The sequence below is a fragment of the Sphaerodactylus townsendi genome, linkage group LG16 (assembly GCF_021028975.2).
Source record: "Sphaerodactylus townsendi isolate TG3544 linkage group LG16, MPM_Stown_v2.3, whole genome shotgun sequence".
Taxonomy (NCBI): domain Eukaryota; kingdom Metazoa; phylum Chordata; class Lepidosauria; order Squamata; family Sphaerodactylidae; genus Sphaerodactylus; species Sphaerodactylus townsendi.
In genome coordinates, this window is record NC_059440.1 from 27,900,334 (window position 1) to 27,919,493 (window position 19,160).

Below are 19,160 nucleotides of genomic sequence, written 5' to 3' on the forward strand. Positions count from 1 at the left end.
CAACATCCCCATTCCCACTTCTTTCTCTGTCTCTTTCCCCCCCTGTTGCACCTTCTTACTTGCCAAAGACTGCACTGCGATTCCATGGAGATCAATCCTCAACTGGAAATAATTTTTAGGCATTTGTCTCTCCTTGCGATTTTGTTTTCAAAATTGCTTTTAAAACGTTTGTTTCTCTTGATTGTTAAAGATATCTACTAACCATGAAATAGGGAAGGCTCAGTGGAGCAGGGCCTGGAAGAACATTGGAGATCCTCAGATATATAGTCCGGAAGGAGAATGGTGCGTCCACTGGCCTCTGTTTGCCCACTGTGACATTGCTACAAAACGGCTATCACAGGAGGCACATCTAGCCACCCTGCCCCCATCTCCATGTGCAGGTCATGGGGGGGGGGGGGAAACCAGCTGGCTTGCCCCATGCCCAGTCTCCACATGGAGATGGGAGCAGCAAGGGCCCATTTGAGCTTGGCCTCCACCAGGCCTGGATCCCTATCTTCACCTGGAGATGGGGCATGGTGAGCAAAGATACCGTGGGCAGTGCAGATCTTGATTGCCAGTCTTCAACTGCACCTGTCCCTAACTCCTTGGGGAGTTCTGGACAGGGGCACAGTTAGGAGAGAGGCGTGACTGTAAACGTGCCCCAAAGAAGTGGCGCCCGGGACTCCAGCCCCCTTGTGCCCTCCTCAGCTACGCCAGTGGCTAGAAAAAACTATGAGAAATGCCTGGGGTTTTATAGAGAGGCCCACCTAATAATAATAATAAGCCTTTACTGGCATAAATTGGCAGTACATAAACACTTAATGAAGCAAAGTGCAACTGGTAAAAAAGGACTCTACAGAGTTGCAATAAGTTAACATATTCAAATATTGGACTGGTTGGTTTGTGAGAAGGCAAAAGCCCCTTTCTGGCTTAGCCCACCTGGCTGGAATTTGCATACTTAATGCAAACCAGAATAAAGCTCTAATCTTTTGAATTCAGGTACTTGGCAAGTGCTCGGTGAAGGCATTCTATAAAAAGCCTTCCAGATACCAGTGACTCTCACAGAGTTTTCTCACACACATTTAATTTGGCAATTTTCTGTTTCTTCAGAAGCTTAAAAGCCAATCATTACAGAGGAGTTCTGAGATCAGGAAGGGAAATGCGTCTTAAAAAAAGAAGAAGAAATTACAGTGCAAGTAACTTTCAGAATTACTGATTTTTCAGCAAAAGGAAGATTTTTATATTCTTTTTACAAGCTCCCAAACAACATGCAGACGGTCTGGGATTAAAACTCAGCCCCGGAGACTTTAAATAATAAACTGTACAGCAGAAAAGGCATTTGAGAAGTAATCCTTACAAGCGCTGACGGAACGCCTTTTAAATAATTTAAAACTGCCGTGACACTTGGTTGTTTTCAAGCTTGCAACTATACACAGTACCTTTACGGTATTTATAAATAAATAATCACCACTATAAACACAAAATTTTACATACAATACTAACTTCTTCAAAATGAGGAGACGGGCTCCCCCTCTCCCGACTTTTCCTAAAAGCAATTTCTTGAAAGGAAAACTTTTCACACTGGCGAACTGCTGAGAACACAGCCACGTAAAGCAACCTAGGAGGGTTTTTACAAAGACCATTGCTGGAAACTATACAAATTGGACTATACAAATTGGACGACTTTTTGCCCTAATCAACAAATCAAAATTGTGTCATGGAGCATTGCTGGCTGGTAAAATAAAACAGCTGACATGGAACTGTTCGGATTTCTAGGAGAATTTGACTGCATACAAATTGGGGACCTGGCAAGCACCTGGCAAGCCACAATCCATGGCTAGTCAGTTACAGTGGTCACAAAACGTGGCCTTGGTAGTCCTTATAACAAGGGTGAGTTTTGGAAGCTTTTTTGTAGATCGAAATGCCACTGGAAGACACATCTAAAGGGTGTATCAAGAGTACTCAGATGCCCCAGATTCTTCAACTTAGTGCTTTTCAGAACAAGCAGGCAATCAACTCCTGCCCGAAGATTCCTCCAGTGATTACTTAAAAGCACAAGATTTAGGAAGAGGTGGAAGCCGGAAAGATATCATAGGAGGATGTTGTGGCTCACTGGTAGAGCAACTGTTTGGCATATAGAAGGTTCCTAGTTCAACCCCTGACATCTCTAGTTAAACGGATCAGGTAGTAGATGTGTGAAAGACATCCGCCTGCGACTCTGCAGAGCTGCTGCCTGTTTAAGTAAACAATACTGTCCTTGATGATTGGGTAGGGACCATGGCTCAGTTGTACAGCATCTGTTTGGCATGTGGAAGGTCCCTGGTTCAATCCCCACCATCTCCAGTTAAAAGGCTCAGGTGAGAAACCCTGGAGGGTGGCTGCCCGTCTGAGTAGACAACAGCAACCCTGTTGGATCATGAGTCAGATTCAGTAAAAGGCAGGTCCATATATTTGCAGATCTGGTCTTCTATATGATGCAGATCTCCAACAAAGCTACCATTCCTCATGATTTGTAAGCCTCACGCTGTGCCAAGGATCCCACCCCCCCAAAAAAACTCAAGGCAACTAAACTGGTTATCCATTGGCCATCTGACTCCAGAATTATTTTGGAACAGAGCTCTTAACGCCTTGGACATATTACGAAATTCTCCGACCCCAGCCTGGGCATATTCCAACCCTAAAAGTGTATCTCATAACTTCACAGGAACTGCTTTGAAGACTAAGGTCATCAGTTGTGCTCCCCAAGCCATTAAAAAACAACACTACTAGGCCTTACAAAACTGTTTGAGGTTTAAAGCCTCCAGGAATTGCAGTTTTTCTTGCAATTCCCAACCCAGCTCTTTAGGATTAGCCCCACTGTCTGTTTAAAGTGGATGAAGAAAGAAGCCCTTGGGTCATTTTTTTGCAACAAAGATGGACACATACTTGTTTTCTGATACCAGAAGAGTAATGAACGTCAAACAGTACATGCTTATATACAGAGTTGCAAATGACGCCTTTTATGTTAAAGGAGTAAAATAGGGAAAGTATGGCATATATCTCCATTTTCCCCCAGTTTCCATTCTCCCACCCTGGAAAAAACTCATTTCCCCCCCACCAAGGCTTCAGAATTACTAAAAAATTTCAGATGATAGAAATCTTGGCAGAAAATAACCTAAATGGTCGATAATAATCTAGATTCCTAAGAACATGTTTGCTGGGCAATTGGTGATACTTTGTCAATGCTAGAAAGATGATGTTAGAATAACTGATTGCTGTGCTGCCCTCTCAAGACCAAACTGTACCAAATTGAAAGCACTGGCACTGTTTTTTATAGAATAAAAATTTTCCCCCTTTTGAGTAGCTGGCGGATAATTCAGGTGTCCAATAAATAGGGTAAATAAAATTTTCTCCAGTGACAGAACGTATCAGAGCAATCTAAGAGCAATATGTGTTCAGAACATGCGGCTGAGAATAGACATTTCCCACCTCCAATACACTACAACAAAGGCATACATTGACCAATGGAAGAAATGGCTCTCATGTTTCAAAATGGCATTAGGGACCACATTCTCCCTCAGTTCCAATGCTGCTAGGAATTTATTTGCTCTTCTGCAATCATTATATTTCTAAATCTGCCCCTGTGCTTGGTGAAAATGGACTTATCTGAAAAAAAATTCAAAACAGCTGCCACATTATGTCCCCTTCCCACCTACACTGCTAGCAATTTAAATCAGTCTCTTGTCTCAGTAATTTAAGGATTAAAAAAACACATTTTCTTTTCCCATGATGAGAGAAATTGTATCCCATTTCAGCTGCCATAGTAATTGCATACAAAACTTTCCCAGTCCTCTTCTTGTATATCTTGTGTAGGGTTAGACAAAATCTTTCATAGGGTGAGGTGGGTCCCTGTGCTAGACTGGCCAGAACAAATCCTACAAAACTGCTGAATAATTTAAAAGCTGCGGCTGTAAGGGGAGGTATTTCCAAGTGACACACTTCCTTCTTTATTAGCTGGCCACCCCGTCAAATTGTCCCTCCCCCCCCTCTCACACAGTCTTCAAGGGATGCCATCTTTCCTTTGACAGCACTGCGAAGGAGGCACATTCCAGTCATATGCATAAGACAGTCTGAGCTTGATCTCTTCTTTGCAGAGCTTCCCTTCTTTGGCCAGAGTCTGATGTTTCTCCAACATGTCCTCAATGCCCTGCTTATGAGTGACAATGTACTTGTTGTTGCAGCCTCGCGATTTATACTCCGTGTCAAAACGAGGGTCGTGGACCCTTTTCAGGTCCACAGGCGCCAGCCAGGCACCCAAGGAGACATCTTCACTCTGCCATACGTTGAGATAGTCTTGGCTCAGACGCAAAAAGTGCACCAAGTCGGCTGAGATCACGTAGCCACCACCAAGGGCATAAGGCAGGTAGTAGTCACAAAGGAGCCACGCGTTTTCTTTCCATTTGCCCCCTGATTTCACACGTCCCCGCCCAGAGAAAAAGCCCCAGTAGAGACGGCGTGGCTCCTTGGTTTTGAGTTCCTCTACAAGGACGTCTAGTCGGACAAATGTGTCGTCGTCTGCCTTGAGGACAAAGCGAAAATCCAGGTGCTGGTCAAGCCAGACATACATAGCCAAGACTTTGGCAGTCAGATTCTCATAGGAGTCACGAAGGTCGGGAAGGAGCAAGAGGTCGCGATGACGGCTCTGTTCCAGTTCCAAGGTATGAAGCTCCTCCCCGCTCAAACCACCAGTGCCCACCACAAAGCGGCACCAAATGTCACCGGGAGGGGCCCGGCCAGCTGCCGAGAGCCACGTGCTGCGGATGATGCTACGTCTCTCAGTGTATTTGGGACCACTGGCCACCAGGACAGCCAAGAATGCGGTCTCCTCAGGAGGAGGAGGAGGCAGGACCGCAGCCAGTGGATGTAGACCACCAACACCGCCGATGCGGGCCGGAGGTTGCTGATGTGGCATCCCCCACCCTTGGGAGGGCTTGAGGCCTTCTGAGGTGCACTTGGCCAGGTAGAGGAGCACCACCCCAAAGAGCGACAGGCCACCCAGGCCCAGAGCCGTCTTGTGGCGACAAAGGAGGCGGAGGAGCTTCATGGTGGCAGCAGCTGAGGCGAAACCCTAACTGTCCCCTGAGAGAATCTCCTCAGGAGGGCCTTTTATAGACACCTGCCTCTGAGAGGGGGCAGTCCAATCTTCTGGTCCCTCCCCTTTAATGGGCGGGTCTTCGTCCTAACTCCTTCTTCAGGCTGGCTCCTCCCCCTTTCAAGTGAGTCAATAATTTCCTCAGGTGAGCTGTCACTGCTTGGCTCCTCCCCTGGCACGAGGGGGCGTGACACGACTCTAGCCCTTCCCCTTTCTCTCCTGCCTCAGGTTTTAGCCCCGCCCCTTCTGAGGCGCGAAGCCAGAGCTCCACCCCTCCCCCTGCGACCCTCGCCTTAGGTTTTGGCGGGAAGCCGCACGGCTACGAGTGGCGGGATAGGACACACCTCTCCTTCCTCAGCCCGCGTTCGGAGGCGCCGCTGGGTTTCCCCTCAGTGGCGGTCCCATTGTCGTCGGCCGGCTTTCCTCTCAGGCGCGCTCGCCTCAGTCCGCTTCCAATGGCAAAATAAAAGAGCTGTATTGCGAGAAGAAGGTGAGTGGCTTCCTAGCGCAGGCCCCCTCGCTGTCCCGTCTTCTCCGCCCACCCTTCTTGGGGGAAGGAAAAGAAAGGAGATGCGAATGAATAAGAGAGGGGCTGGAGGAGGAGTCGGGGTCACGTGATTCTTCTCTCCGCCCCACGGCGTCGGCCATGTTGGGATAGGGCAGCTGAAGCCGTAAGGCGGCGCCACCTTTGGGGGTATTGCCTGTCTAAAACACAGGAGCGCGGAAACAATTTTAGCCCGCCAATATCCGCCGCGCCTTATTACGGCCTTGAAGCCGTATCGCCATCTCAAGTAAGGGCACTTGAGGCCGCCTGTGCAGTTGTTCATTAAAAACAAACCAGCATGTAAAATACGAGAAAGGAGTCGGCAATGAGCGGCGGTAGACCAGAACTAACATGGTCTCCACGGCCTCCTTTGCCCAAAACAAACATGGCTCCAGTTGCTGAAAGGACCCCTGCTTGGATATATAGGTGTCTAACCAGCCTCCTGTTTTAAAATATTTAACTTTTCACCTAGTTTTATTGAAGAGCGCAATTTAAGGAGGTATTTTACAGGGAATGAACAGAATCCGAACTCATAATCCCCAACTCTGGAGAGGAGGGAAACGCCATCCCGGGCAAATTAGAAACGGAAGAGGCGTGGCGCCCTAGTGCTGAGTGGCGTTTCCGGTTTCCGGCTAGCCTTTTGCCTGGGCGTCCTTTGCGGCTACGTCGCCCGCGCGTGGCGGAGGAAAACGCCCCGGCGAGGGGCTGGGTATGAGGAGCCGCGGCGGGTTTCCGTGCAGGTACAAAGTCTGCCAGAAGGTCCTGGGGCAAGGGAGAGCCAGGCTCAGAGTGCGCCTAAACATGTGCAGAGCGCCGAGGGGGAGGTCCTCTGGGCATGGGTAGAGGGCTGACTTGTTGGAAGGACCTTGACACAGAACTCTCTCAGCCCCACCTACCTCACAAGGTGTCTGTTGTGGGGAGAGGAAGGGAAACAGTGTGTAATCCGTTTTCAGACTCCTTATGGTTAAGAAAAGCGGGGTATAAATCCAGAAACTCTTTTTCTTTCAGTTAAATAACCCTGTTTCCCATCAGGGGGTGGGACTTTTCGTTTGAGGGATGCCAGCGAGTGGCTCCTGCTACATTTAGTGATGGCAAACTGCATTGCAATAAGTATTTTTGTAGTGTCAGTATATAGAGAAGAATTTATCCTCATCCCCTTTATAATACTGTGACCCAGTAAAGGTGATGGGCATTATTGATGACTTGCAGATGTTCATACCCCCACCCGCCAATAATTTTGGTCTCTAAGGTGCTGCCAGGCTCAAATCTACTGCAGACCGACATCTGTCCTCTTATGTCCTCAAGCTCTTTAGCTATTTCTCATCAAGAAGGTTTTCCAACTACTTGATTCTTTCAGTCGCCCTCTACACATCATACCCAGCCCTGCAATATCTTTCTTGGGATGAAGCCTCCAGTCCCCTGCTCAGCATCCCAAACGACTCAGCTCTGGTATTTCTGCTTCTGCTAGCAAGTTTCTGTGTCTGGAGCCAGCCCTGCAGGTACGCTGGAGTTTCCCAATTATATAAGGGCAGGCACAGACTGAGACTACCTGTATTTTTAGCAGAGATGCAGGGAACATAACGTGTTGATGTCGCTTAATTTCCTTAATGAAGAACATTAGAAGAGTCCTACCAGATCAGACCAGTGGTCCATTGAGTTTAGCATCCTGTTTCATACAGTAGCCAACCAGTTGACCTGGAGATCCAATGAACAGGCCATAGAGGCTGAGGCCTCCCTTTGCTGGCTCCCAGCACTGTTATTCAGAGGTTTGCTGTCTCTGGAGATAGAGGTTCAATTCCTTCAGTCACCATGACTGGTAGCCATTGATAAATAAGGTTCATTGTTTCATGTTCTTCCTCACAGGTGCTAATTATTAAGAAGCAAGTGGTGTTGAGCTGCTTCAAACTTTCCAAATTCTTCGTCTTTTTCAGCAGGACACTGTCTCCTATTTCTGATTATACTTTCATCAAAGGCTTGTCTGTTTTCTCCTTTATCCACATTTCTCCTCCTAACTCTGAACTTTGCCCCTTTCTGTGATGACATGTCATGGGGAGGAGAGTTTTGTTCCTAGATGGGGTTTTTTTCTCCCATAAGCAAACAGTGTCAGCTGTTCACCTTTCCTTTCTCCCAAGCATCAGATAAGCAGGCATAAACCCAACGGGACTTTTGCACTGTGTTACTGTGAACAAACAGGACTTTGGATCCATCCCGTATCCGGTTCTTCCTTTCCTGCTCAGTTAGTTCCTTTCGCTACATATGTTTAATCTGAGACAACAAACCGTGGTTAGCTGTAAATGTAAAGCACCCAACCATTGCATTTCTGATGGGAAACCATAAAACGTCTGAAACATTACAACTACCTTTTTCTTTGCCTGTCTTCCCCTCAGGTTATCCAGCCACCGTACCAGTATTTCAGGCTGCTGACGCTGTGACGAAGAGGAGCGATGGTTTCGAAGCGGGCTTTCGTCTGCAGCCTGGGCTCCATCTACTTGTCCCTCCTCTTTGTTTTCTTGCTCATGGACGTCTACGCCCGGCCAGCCAACAGCTCCGTCTTGAAAGAGAAAGCAGCCGACAGCAAAGACGAGAACGAGATCCTGCCCCCGGACCACTTGAACGGGGTCAAGATGGAGATGGACGGGCATCTAAATAAGGAGTTCCACCAGGAGGTCTTCTTAGGGAAGGAGATGGAAGAGTTTGATGAAGATTCAGAGCCGCGGAGAAACAGAAGGAAACTGATGGTTATCTTCGCAAAGTGAGTGTTGCTTTGGCTTGACGACAGTCCTTTCCACACAGATCCCCTAAAACATTTGTAAAACATTCTTTACAATATTGTATGTCTGCACCCACCCCCTCAAAAAGATTCCTGGCCACCATTACGTGGTTTTCCCCTCTTTTTTTTTTTTAGTTCTGTGTTGAATCGATGCTTCAATGCTTCACAGCCCCATGCTGTGCTCTCTACTCCTCGTAGATGCTCGTAGAACAAACAGACAAATGCTGTATATAAGGAGGCAAGGGGGAACTGGGTCGAGGAGGAAGTTCAGGGAAGTAGAGAATCATGGGAAACGTAGTCGGTGGATCACATAGCAACTGAAGACGTTTCAGCCAGATAATTGGTTTGAAAAGGGAAGAATTGTTTGAAAAGGAACTCCCTGGAAGAAACGGTTTTATTTCTTGCCTTGAAACTTTTTGAAAGGTTTGTGTAGAAAGGCCCAACCTTGACACAGTGCTGTCACTTTTCTGTTTATTTTCTTTTGTTGCTGTTCTGGCATTATAGCCGCTTTTTACTGCCTGAACCTTTTTTTCAAAAATTAAGCTTTTTATCACAAACTCTTGAATCTTAAATTAAGCCTTTGATGGGCAGCTTGCAATCTGTATAACGTACTCACAATGAATGGGTGTAGTGGTGCAGTGGTTAAAAGCAGGTGGATTCTAATCTGGAGAACCAGGCTTGATTCCCCACTCCTCCACCTGAGTGGCAAAGGCTTATCTGGTGAACCAGATGTGTTTCCACACTCCTACATTCCTGCTGGGTGACCTTGGGCTAGTCACAGATTCTCTCAGAACTCTCTCAGCTCCACCTACCTCACAAGGTATCTGTTGTGGGGAGAGGAAGGGAAAGGAGCTTGTAAGCCCCCTTGAGTCTCCTTACAGGAGAGAGAGGTGGGGTATAAATCCAAACTCTTCTCTTCTTCTTCTTCATCGTGTAATTGTGGCAAGAATTGCCCTGTTCATTTGGCTTTAGGAATGCCCGGCCGCTGAAATAAACAGGCAGTCTGTGCTCAGCTGTGCACCCTCCAGTGGTGCTTTGGATCTCCCCCAAGATAATGGCACAGCAATCTCCCTAATCACTTAAAACCTACCTAGCTTTTCCTGTCTGGTTAAGACGCCCACCCCCACCCTCCATCCTAGGAGTTTGTTATGTGTGCAAAAGGGGAAAATAACCCTGAATGGCGTACACTTCCGACCTCTGCTTAAGAATAATTTATCTCAATCCCTAATGCTGTTGGATTGGTGACTGCTTTGCCAGACGCCTTGTCTGCGAATTAAAAGGCTTATTATTAAGAGTGTAGCGGATAAGCCGCTGGCTGTAATGAAATGGAAAGCTGATTAGTGATTGATGTAATCCGCAAGCCCTCCCCTCCCCCTTTGCTGCCTCCCATTTTCTCTTAAGGCGCAGAGGTCAGGAGCAGTTTGGCTTCTATTGTCCTGGTGTTGCAAACAACCGCAGGCCGAAAGCTAGTGCTTTTCCGTCCCCTGTCCTTCCGGGAGCACAGATTGGCAATTTGATCGTAGACTTTTTAGGAAATCACAAGTTTGGGTTGTTTTTATTTTTAAAGGGTGAAACCAGAGGCTGAAGCTGAAAAGACTTTGGGCCTGGAATAAAATGCTGAGAAAAGGAGGCTCTTTGGAAAAACTCATTTTGAAAACATTTTTTTTCTCTAGACAGTGGTTCTCTTCTTACTTCTCTTGACAATGGTGCTCTTCTGTCTCAGCGCAGAGTACATTCTGCAGAGGGCTGCTTCATTGGCAACGTACAGGGCCAGGTCCTTGCTTAGGGGATGGAAAACTAACAACACTGATAATCAGATTTTGCTGCAGAGCTTGTTTTCCCAGTGACAAATTGCAGCATCTAAACTGGCGGGTTTCTCCTTCTTAGAATCTGAAAGAGGCAGGTTGGCTGTCTGGAGGCAACAGAGAAGATGAAATTCTCTACCGCCCTTAGTTTTTCTTCAATCCTCCTAGTTGGGAATGACTTTCTACCCTGGGAACAGCTTTTTTGCTGGAGGGAAGAACAGGCAACTGGTTGAGCTCTTTAGCCCTACTGAAGAAAGTGAAACAATTTTCTCTGTGAGTTCCTCCTTCCAGCATTTAAGGAGGATCAGGGAAATCAGATGCAACTGATGTTCCCTGATGGTTTGGAGGAAAATTATCCACATCAAAAGTAGCAATGAAGAAAAGAATCTGGCCAGCAATTCATCATTTGTTTTGTCGAAGGCGTTCACTTTTTTGTGGGTTTTCCGGGCTGTGTGGCTGTGGTCTGGTAGATCTTGTTCCATTTCACCTGCATCTATGTCCGGCATCTTCAGAGGTGTACTCTGTGATACACCTCTGAAGATGCCAGCCACAGATGCAGGTGAAACGTTAGGAACAAGATCTACCAGACCACGGCCACACAGCCTGGAAAACCCACCAGAACCAATTCCTATTTTCTTTTAGCCTTATGTGTATCTTTCCTGGGTAAGAATGCAGGGCTTGGGAAAATGCTTTTTGGCTCTAGCCCAGTTTTGATCTGGGGCCACATTTGCTTCCCAGCCCAGTAGAGATTTAAAGCCAGTGATCAAAGCGACATTCTTTCTGCTGGCCGAACAGGTAGACTTTGGGCAGGTCTCTTAAAGCACCCACCTGATGTTTGTGTACGCTTACCATGCAGAGTAGACCAGAACAAGGACAAGAAGGTCAGTGCGAAGGAGATGCAGCGCTGGATCATGGAGAAGACTGAGGAGCACTTCCAGGAGGCTGTGGAAGAGAACAAAATGCACTTCAGAGCGGTGGATCCAGATGGAGACGGTAGGGGAGCAGCTGCCATTTTCCCTGGAGTGGCTGTCATGGCACGGTTTAGCAGCCAGAGGGCAGCCTAATAGAGGAAGTCGAAATAATTCCAGTTGTGTCCCGGACAGTTTTGAGTGGGACTGCGTGATTTGCGCATACCTGAATTTTATATTGATTGTTGAATTCAGCATTCTGAGTGCTTCCAGCTTTCCTTAGCTGTTGTTTGTAAGGTGAATTTCTAGCCCTTGAAACAGTGAAGGTAAATTCTTGGAAGTGTTAAAATATTTTGTGTACACACACACACAGACATGAATATAAATATAAAAGGCATGTAACCTGGGGCTCAGAGCATTTCCCAACAGCCTTTCCATCCAAATTGCAAATTCTTCTATGTGGGGGTAGGGGTCTACACCTGTATCTCCCTTTGGTGTCGTCGTAGCCCAAAGCATGTAGAATCAATGTTGTGTTCCCATTGGCCTCTGGCTGTCTTCTGGAAGTGAGCACCAACATATTTTGTGTGGTTTGTTTGTTTCTCACACCAAAATGAAGTGTGGGAGTGACTGGCATTAAGGTCAGAATGAAGCAAAGATCACTTTTCCCCCACAGCCAAGGCATAAAATCTTTTGCCAGATACCGTGTCCTAATACAAACCAGATTAAATGATGGTAGGCTATTGGAATGTTTTTCTCTGATCCGCCTGCTGTCTTTACAGGTCACGTGTCCTGGGACGAGTACAAAATCAAGTTTCTGGCAAGCAAAGGGTTTAACGAGAAGGAGGTAGCCGAAAAGATCAAGAATAACGAGGAGCTTAAAATAGACGAGGAAAGTAAGTAGCAGTATCGTTTGAATGTGTTGTTGAAGGCTTCACGCTGTGCAACGGAGAGAAAGGCATCTTACTGTGACGTGACGTGCCTCTGAAAACGCCAGCCAGAGATGCAGGTGAAATGTTAAGATCGGAAACTACCAGCCCACAGCCTGATACACAGACTGATACAAATGAATCTGTTTTGACTGGGCTTGAGCATCAATTAAAAAAATATCGGTAAATTTCGGGTTCAGGTTTTTTTAGCCCAGAAAATTTCGGAAAAGCCAAATAAAGCCAATATCTGGTAGTTTTGGGTTTTCCGGGCTGTGTGGCTGTGGTCTGGTAGATCTCATTCCTAACGTTTCGCCTGCATTCGTGGCTGGCATCTTCAGAGGTGTATCACAAAGAGAAGTCTGTTACACGCAACCAGTTGAATCTGACCGTGAAAGCCTTCGACAAAAGCCGATATCCTTTGGCTTTATTTGTCTATCACTGAAAAAATTCAGTTTTGAAAAACCCGACCCTGACGTTTTTCCGTTCTCCCCCACTTCGCTTCTCAACTGCTCAGGGCTTGAGAAGCACCAATGAGGGATAGATCCTGCATGTGTGGCCGATCTCCCCAAAGGCTAGGGAGGGTTAAAAAACCAACTGTTATTCGACATTTTCTGCCCCAGGTGTATTCGAAAAGCCGAATTTTCAGTAAAAGAAAAACCTGAAAGAAGCTGATGGTCTTTTTCAGGTTTTTTTGTGATTCGGCTTTCCCGAATAATCAAGCCTAGTCTTGACCCTTGAAAGATTTTGAAACGGTAATTAATGAGCCACAGAAACAGTTTAATTTGATAACTGCCACGAATAGATTATTCATACATTTAGATAAAAATCCTTTATCTCACAAATGGGATAAAGTATCTCACAAGGCCAAATGGGATAAAGATCTGCATTAATATTATCAATAAAGAATGGGTTTCTCTACATACAGAAGTTTAAAAAGGATCATTGAACATAAGAGGAAACAGTGAAGATAGATGGTACTCAATTCTGGACAGAATAGCAAAACTGGGGAAAACCATTTCGAAGGGATGCTGGAGATGCAACAGTAAAAACGGCTCACTTATTTATTTTTGTCGGTTCCTCCAGTTGGTGAAGATATTCTGGAGAGAAGCGTTTAAAACATTAGAAGACACATTAAGAGTGGAATGATCAAAGCAGTCCGATATTATTTCCTTTGCATTTATAGCCCTGCCTTTCTCCCTGAGGGGATCCAGAGTAGTTCACGTCATTCTCTTTCCTCCGTTGTACTCTCAGAGCATCCCTGTGAAATAGGTCAAGCTGGGATTATATGACAGGCCCCAGGTCACCCAGCAAGCTTCTGTGGCACTGTGGGGATTCAAATCTGCGTCCCCCAGATCCTAGTCTGACAACCAAACTACTACACCATAACAGCTCTGTAGTTAGAAATTGTCCCTCCACCTTTCTCCAGGATGTTTTCAGCATGCCGATGTGTACGTTTAGCTCAGTGATGGCGAACCTTTTTGAGACCAAGTGCCCAAACTGCAACCCAAAACCCACTTATTTATCGCAAAGCGCCAACACGGCAATTTAACCTGAATACTGAGGTTTTAGTTAGAAAAAATGGTTGGCTCCAAGGCGTCCGTTACTCGGGAGTAAGCTTGGTGGTAGTCATTAGCTTTGCTTTGAAGCAACCATGCAACTCTTCAAACGGGTGAATCACGACCCTAGGAGGGTTTACTCAGAAGCAAGCCCCATTTCCAGCAACCGAGCTCACTCCCAGGTAAAGGATTGTACTTTAGTTCTTTGCATGAAAATCCGTGGGGTTTAACAGCGCTTAACAGGGTTACCTACACTGCTTCCCCAAAACTAGGTCTTAGGTTTAATGCTAATAATCGGGCTCAGTGGCCCAGGCCAGCCTAAATGTGCAATTTCCCCCCCACATGATGAACTCTGTTTGTGCGTGCCCACAGAAAGGGCTCTGAGTGCCACCTCTGGCACCCGTGCCATAGGTTCGCAATCACTGGTTTAGCTCCTCTGGTGTTGGGTTGTTGGCAGCAGAACAGTTCTGGTTTGTTTTAAGTTTTATCCTGCCAAATGGGTATCTACAAGCATTGCCCTGGTGTGGTATGTGGCAGTTTGAGAAACAGCAGCTCTAATTGGATCCCTGGTTACGCATACGAATTGTGGGTACAATTCACCCTTGCACAGAGGTGTGATGGAGTGAAATTGGGATGGACAGGTTTGTTTTTAAAGCATGCCCCCTCCTCTCCCCAACATGGAAATATGTCATGCCACCAGATTTAAAGCAAGACAGTCGCTGTTTATTCACTGGAAGCTTTCGGTCTCATCCGTATGCACGGCACACAAGCGGGCTTAATCACTCTGTCTGGTGTGCCATATGGGGCAGAGGATCCCATCTGGCAATACTTTACTGCTTCAGCAGGAAACGAGGAGGCTGCACCCCGTCAAGAGCCTTCCCTTTTTCCATATTTCACACACAACTTTGCTGTTGCTCATTTACCAGCCCCGCTTTGGTTTGTAGAAGAAGAAGAGTTTGGATTTATACCCACCTTTCTCTCCTGTAAGGAGACTCAAAGGGGCTTACAATCTCCTTTCCCTCCCCCCCCCCCACAACAAACACCCTGTGAAGTGGGTGGGGCTGAGAGAGCTCCGAAGAGCTGTGACTACTAGCCCAACGTCACCCAGCTGGCATGTGTTGGAGAGCACAAGCTAATCTGGTTCCCCAAATAAGTCTCCACAGCTCAAGTGGCAAAGTGGGAATCAAACCTGGTTCTCCAGATTAGAGTGCACCTGCTCTTAACCACTAAACCACACTATTGGTTTTTTATCCAACTTTTCTTGACTTATAAGGAGTCTCAAAGTGACTTACAGTTGCCTTTCCTCCCCATAACCATGTGGAGGAAGGTGGAGCTGAGAGAGTTCGGAGAGAGCTGTGATTGGCTCAGGGTCACCCAGCAGGTTTCTTGTGGAAGAGCGGGGGAAAACAAACCCTGTTCGCCAGATAAGAGTCCGCTGCTCATGCGGAGAAATGGGGGAAACTGGGTTGGGTGGGGAGGGAACACAGCCCGTCTCCTTACCAGGCTGCAGGTGTTATGAGTTGCCTTCCTCTGTTTTTCTTTTTCGATTCCAGCACAGGAAGTCCTCGACAACTTGAAGGATCGCTGGTATCAAGCTGACAACCCACCTGCAGACCTCCTGCTGAACGAGGAGGAGTTCCTGTCCTTTCTCCATCCGGAGCACAGCAGAGGGATGCTGAAGTTCATGGTCAAGGAGATCGTCCGAGATCTGGGTGCGCCTCTCTCAGAGTTGCCGTTCAATGGGGGCTTAGTTCTCACTGTAGCAGGAAAGCCCCAGCAGGGGTGTCAAACGTGTGGCCCAGGCCTGCGAGCCAGTTGGAGAGCACAAGCTAATCTGGTTCCCCAGATAAGCCTCCACAGGTCTTGCTCCCAATCTGGCCTGGTGAGCCATGACTGCCAGGCCTCCCTTCCCCTGCTCCTGATCTGGCCTGGCAGTTATGGCTCACCAGGCCAGATTGGGAGCAAGAAGAAGAAGAGTTTGGATCTACACCCCACCTTCCTCTCCTGTAAGCTCCTTTCCCTTCCTCTCCCCACAACAAGCACCTTGTGAGGTAGGTGGGGCTGAAAGAGTTTGAAGAGAACTGTGACTAGTCCAAGTCACCCAGCAGGAATGTAGGAGTGCGGAAACGCATCTGGTTCACCAGATAAGCCTCCGCCACTCAGGTGGAGGAGTGGGGAATCAAACCCGGTTCCCCAGATTAGAATCCGCCTGTTCTTAACCACTACACCAAAGCAGGGATGGTGGGGTTTGCTTTAACAGGCTTGCAACAAAATCTAAAAACTTCCTCTTTAAAAAAATAAGATTTTTCTGAAGCACAACTGTATGCTCTGCTTCCACGTTCCATGATCTTTTTCCCTGTGTTCATGCAGAACTGAATTTTATTTGTGGCTCTAAATGGAGTGTGTGTGTGTATGTAAGATTTGAGTTCAGTGGCATCCTACAGACCAACAAGATTGGGGCGGGGGTGGGTGGGTAATAAGCTTTCATGGGTCTAACTCCCTTTGCCAGACAATATCTGATGAAACTGTGACTCTTGAACGCTGATACCCTCAAAATGTTGTTGTACTGGATTCGAATCTAACTGTTCTGCTGCGGACCAGCATGGCTACTCTTTGGAGATAGAATGATGTAACCCAGAATCTTCACCACCCATCATACCTGGCAACGTTCAGCTCTTTTCGAGTAATTGCAGAAATTCTTATGACTGCCATCCTAGCCCCGTCAGCCAGCTGCCAAGTGCAGAAAGCCACAAACAGGATATAGCTCAGTAAAGGTGCTTTCTTGACAAAATGCCGAGAGCCACCATGAATCTAATTTAAGAGGAGGTTAATTTTTGCGCGTGTGGTTTGGTTCTTTTTATCTCCCCTCCGCAGATCAAGACGGTGACAAGAAGCTGACTCTTTCTGAGTTCATCTCCTTGCCCGTCGGCACTGTGGAGAACCAGCAAGCCCAGGACATCGACGACGACTGGGTGAAAGACCGGAAGAAGGAGTTTGAGGAAGTCATTGACGCAGATCACGATGGCATCGTCACCATGGAGGAGTTAGAGGTGAGCCGCCCTCTGTACCTTGCGTGGGGGTATTTAGACTGTGGCCCCCTCCTTGTGTGCCCTGTGGGGGATTTCACCCGTTCTACTCATTAGACCTTCCGCTTACCCTCTCATCCCCAGTCTGGGACAACTGACTAGCTCTGGCAGTCTCATCTCGCAGGCAGGGTTTGGGTGGCACCTGGCTGGAAAAAAATCTGATGCAGGCATGATAAAGGCGTTACGTATAATTTCCTACTCTGCGCTGAGCATTATCAAAGCAGGTGATCAGAATTCACATTTTGGGGGCGGGGGATTCTTTTACTGGATGCGTACTTGCTTCACAAAGGGTGTATTTGGGCTCTTTTTGATTTCTGCTGAAAACAGTCGTCACACATCAGTCAGAAAGAGCAAAAAGGCGTGCTAGCTTTCAGCTTTCAACTCTTAGCTGGAAAACAGTGACGTAGAAGTAGGTCAGTATTATCATTAAAACATGCTGAGGCAGAGGTTTGCCAAATGCAAATTTCTGCTTGGGGATCCTCTGCCATTATTTGTGTGTGGGATATCCTCCCTCCCCTCCCAAGTTCAAAAGCTTATGAAGAAGAAGGAGGAGAGTTTGGATTTATATCCCCCCTTTAAGGAGACTCAGAGGGGCTTACAATTTCCTTTCCCTCCCCACCCCAACAACAGACACCCTGTGAGGTGGGTGGGGCTGAGAGAGCTCCAAAGAACTGTGACTAGCCCAAGGTCACCCAGCTGATGTGTGTTGGAGTGCACAGGCTAATCTGGTTCCCCAGATAAGCCTCCACAGCTCAAGTGGCAAAGTGGGGAATCAAACTCAAACCCAGTTCCCCAGAGTGCACCTGCTCATAACTACTACAGCACGCTGAGGTGGCTAGCTAGGGCTGTGTGTTGTTTTAAGAAAGCAATCCATTTGGGACAGTAATGTTCATAAGATCAGCAGTAAAAAAAATCACATCATGAGAAGCCAGCATCTTAAAAGCAACCCTAGAGCTGTGGTAGATTTGGGGTGGGGGGACAGACAACAAGATCTTGGGGGTCTTTGCAAATTTCCCATGAAGTTCTCAGGCGTCTCCCATCAGATCATTAACCTGCACAGCTTCAGCCCCTCCCTTCAACCTTGGGAATTCCCAAACCGTTCTCAGGACCAGGAAGGCGTGGCCACTTCCTCCAACCTTTATCATTTCCTCTTTCCAGGAGTACATGGACCCCATGAACGAGTACAACGCCCTGAACGAAGCCAAGCAAATGATCGCTGTGGCGGATGAGAACCAAAACCACCACCTGGAGCTGGAGGAGATTTTGAAATACAGCGAATATTTCACGGGCAGCAAGCTGATGGACTACGCCCGGAACGTCCACGAGGAATTCTGAGCTCTCGGCCCGCAGCTCTCGATGCACCTTCTCGCTTTCCAAAAAAACCCACAACAAACTGAAAGAGAATTCCCTTTTGCTGCTATATCTGTGTTCTGTGTGCATACAGTGTGGTGTTCTAGACTCTTATTTTTTAAAGGAAAGCCATCTATGTACGTGTGTATATATAAAATGTTGTATATATAAATATAACCGATCCACAGCTCTCTTGCCTTCAAGAATGGAGGGTGTTCGACAAAAAACCCAGGCCCAGTCTGGAGAAGTTCCCATTCAAGCTTGCTCTCTGCACCCTTTCCTGCCGGCAGCTCCGTTGTCGTTGAAAGCCGCTTTAAAATACTTTGTGCTTTTGTCTGATCTCCAAAAGCCACATGTTAACATCAGAGGACTGTTTGCTTGCGCACTTGGTTTGTTTTCCCTGTTTACAACATGCCCAAAGAGTCAGCAATAGCTGGGAGGGGGAGGAGTCATAGCATTTTCCACAACATGCTTCCTTCCGATTGAGCACAATATACATTACGAAGAACGGAAGGGCAGGAAAGTGCTAGGTTAGAAACACAAGTTGGAGCCAGCATATTATAGCGGTTAAGAGCAGTGGACGCCAGTCTGGGGAACTGGGTTTGATTCCCCGCTTGTCCACATGAGCGGCGGACTCTAATCTGGCGAACTGGATTTGTTTCTCCGCTCCTACACACGAAACCTGCTGGGTGACCTTGGGCCAGTCACAGTTCCCTCCCACCTACCTCACTGAAATGGCTTCATGCATTATGCATTCTGAGGCTACCTGTTGGCCTCAGGTTGGTCCTCTAGACTTAGGACAACCTGTTTGAGAAGCCATTGCACTGTGGGAGGGAATGTTTGGAATTCATCAACAAGGAGTCTTGCCATCTAAAAGGTCCCCTTCTCACTGGACACAGTGTGTAACAGACTTCCCTCTGTGATACATCTCTGAAGATGCCAGCCACAGATGCAGGAGAAACATTAGGAGCAAGATCGACCAGACCAGGGCCACACAGCCCGGAGAACCCACCACAACCAGTTGAATCCGGCCATGAAAGCCCTCAACAAATTTAATGACGTTGGCCCTAACACAGATTTACTAGGGGAGGGGGCTTCCTTCCAC

At 47.2% G+C, this 19,160-nt stretch overlaps 2 protein-coding genes across 5 annotated transcripts; one reads left to right on the forward strand and one right to left on the reverse strand.

The window, feature by feature from the left end:
* Positions 1-1,046: 1,046 nt before the first annotated feature.
* Positions 1,047-5,436, reverse strand: B3GALT6 (beta-1,3-galactosyltransferase 6). The gene has a single exon (XM_048518928.1). The coding sequence runs from the start codon at positions 5,060-5,062 to the stop codon at positions 4,019-4,021; it is 1,044 nt and encodes a 347-aa protein (XP_048374885.1). The 5' UTR covers positions 5,063-5,436; the 3' UTR covers positions 1,047-4,018.
* Positions 5,437-5,465: 29 nt separating this feature from the next.
* Positions 5,466-18,229, forward strand: SDF4 (stromal cell derived factor 4). 4 transcript variants are annotated; one of them, XM_048518924.1, is made up of 8 exons: positions 6,255-6,394; positions 7,012-7,153; positions 8,042-8,406; positions 11,086-11,222; positions 11,917-12,030; positions 15,173-15,331; positions 16,494-16,669; positions 17,864-18,229. In XM_048518924.1, the coding sequence occupies exons 3-8, from the start codon at positions 8,099-8,101 to the stop codon at positions 18,038-18,040; spliced, it is 1,071 nt and encodes a 356-aa protein (XP_048374881.1). In that variant the 5' UTR covers positions 6,255-6,394; positions 7,012-7,153; positions 8,042-8,098; the 3' UTR covers positions 18,041-18,229. The 4 variants fall into 4 exon arrangements, with proteins under 4 accessions (XP_048374883.1, XP_048374880.1, XP_048374881.1 ...); XM_048518925.1 differs by having other exon boundaries at positions 6,278-6,394; positions 6,960-7,153; XM_048518926.1 differs by lacking the exons at positions 6,255-6,394; positions 7,012-7,153 and adding an exon at positions 5,466-5,600.
* Positions 18,230-19,160: the final 931 nt, after the last annotated feature.

What these genes read in the sequence shown, in the direction of transcription:
- B3GALT6 (XM_048518928.1), bottom strand. Translation starts at nt 5,062, where the DNA reads ATGAAGCTCCTCCGCCTCCTTTGTCGCCACAAGACGGCTCTGGGCCTG.
- SDF4 (XM_048518926.1), top strand. Translation starts at nt 8,099, where the DNA reads ATGGTTTCGAAGCGGGCTTTCGTCTGCAGCCTGGGCTCCATCTACTTG. An exon ending in GCTTAAAATAGACGAGGAAA is followed by an intron (nt 12,031 to 15,172) that starts GTAAGTAGCAGT and finishes TTTCGATTCCAG; the next exon opens with CACAGGAAGTCCTCGACAAC. An exon ending in GGAGATCGTCCGAGATCTGG is followed by an intron (nt 15,332 to 16,493) that starts GTGCGCCTCTCT and finishes TCCCCTCCGCAG; the next exon opens with ATCAAGACGGTGACAAGAAG.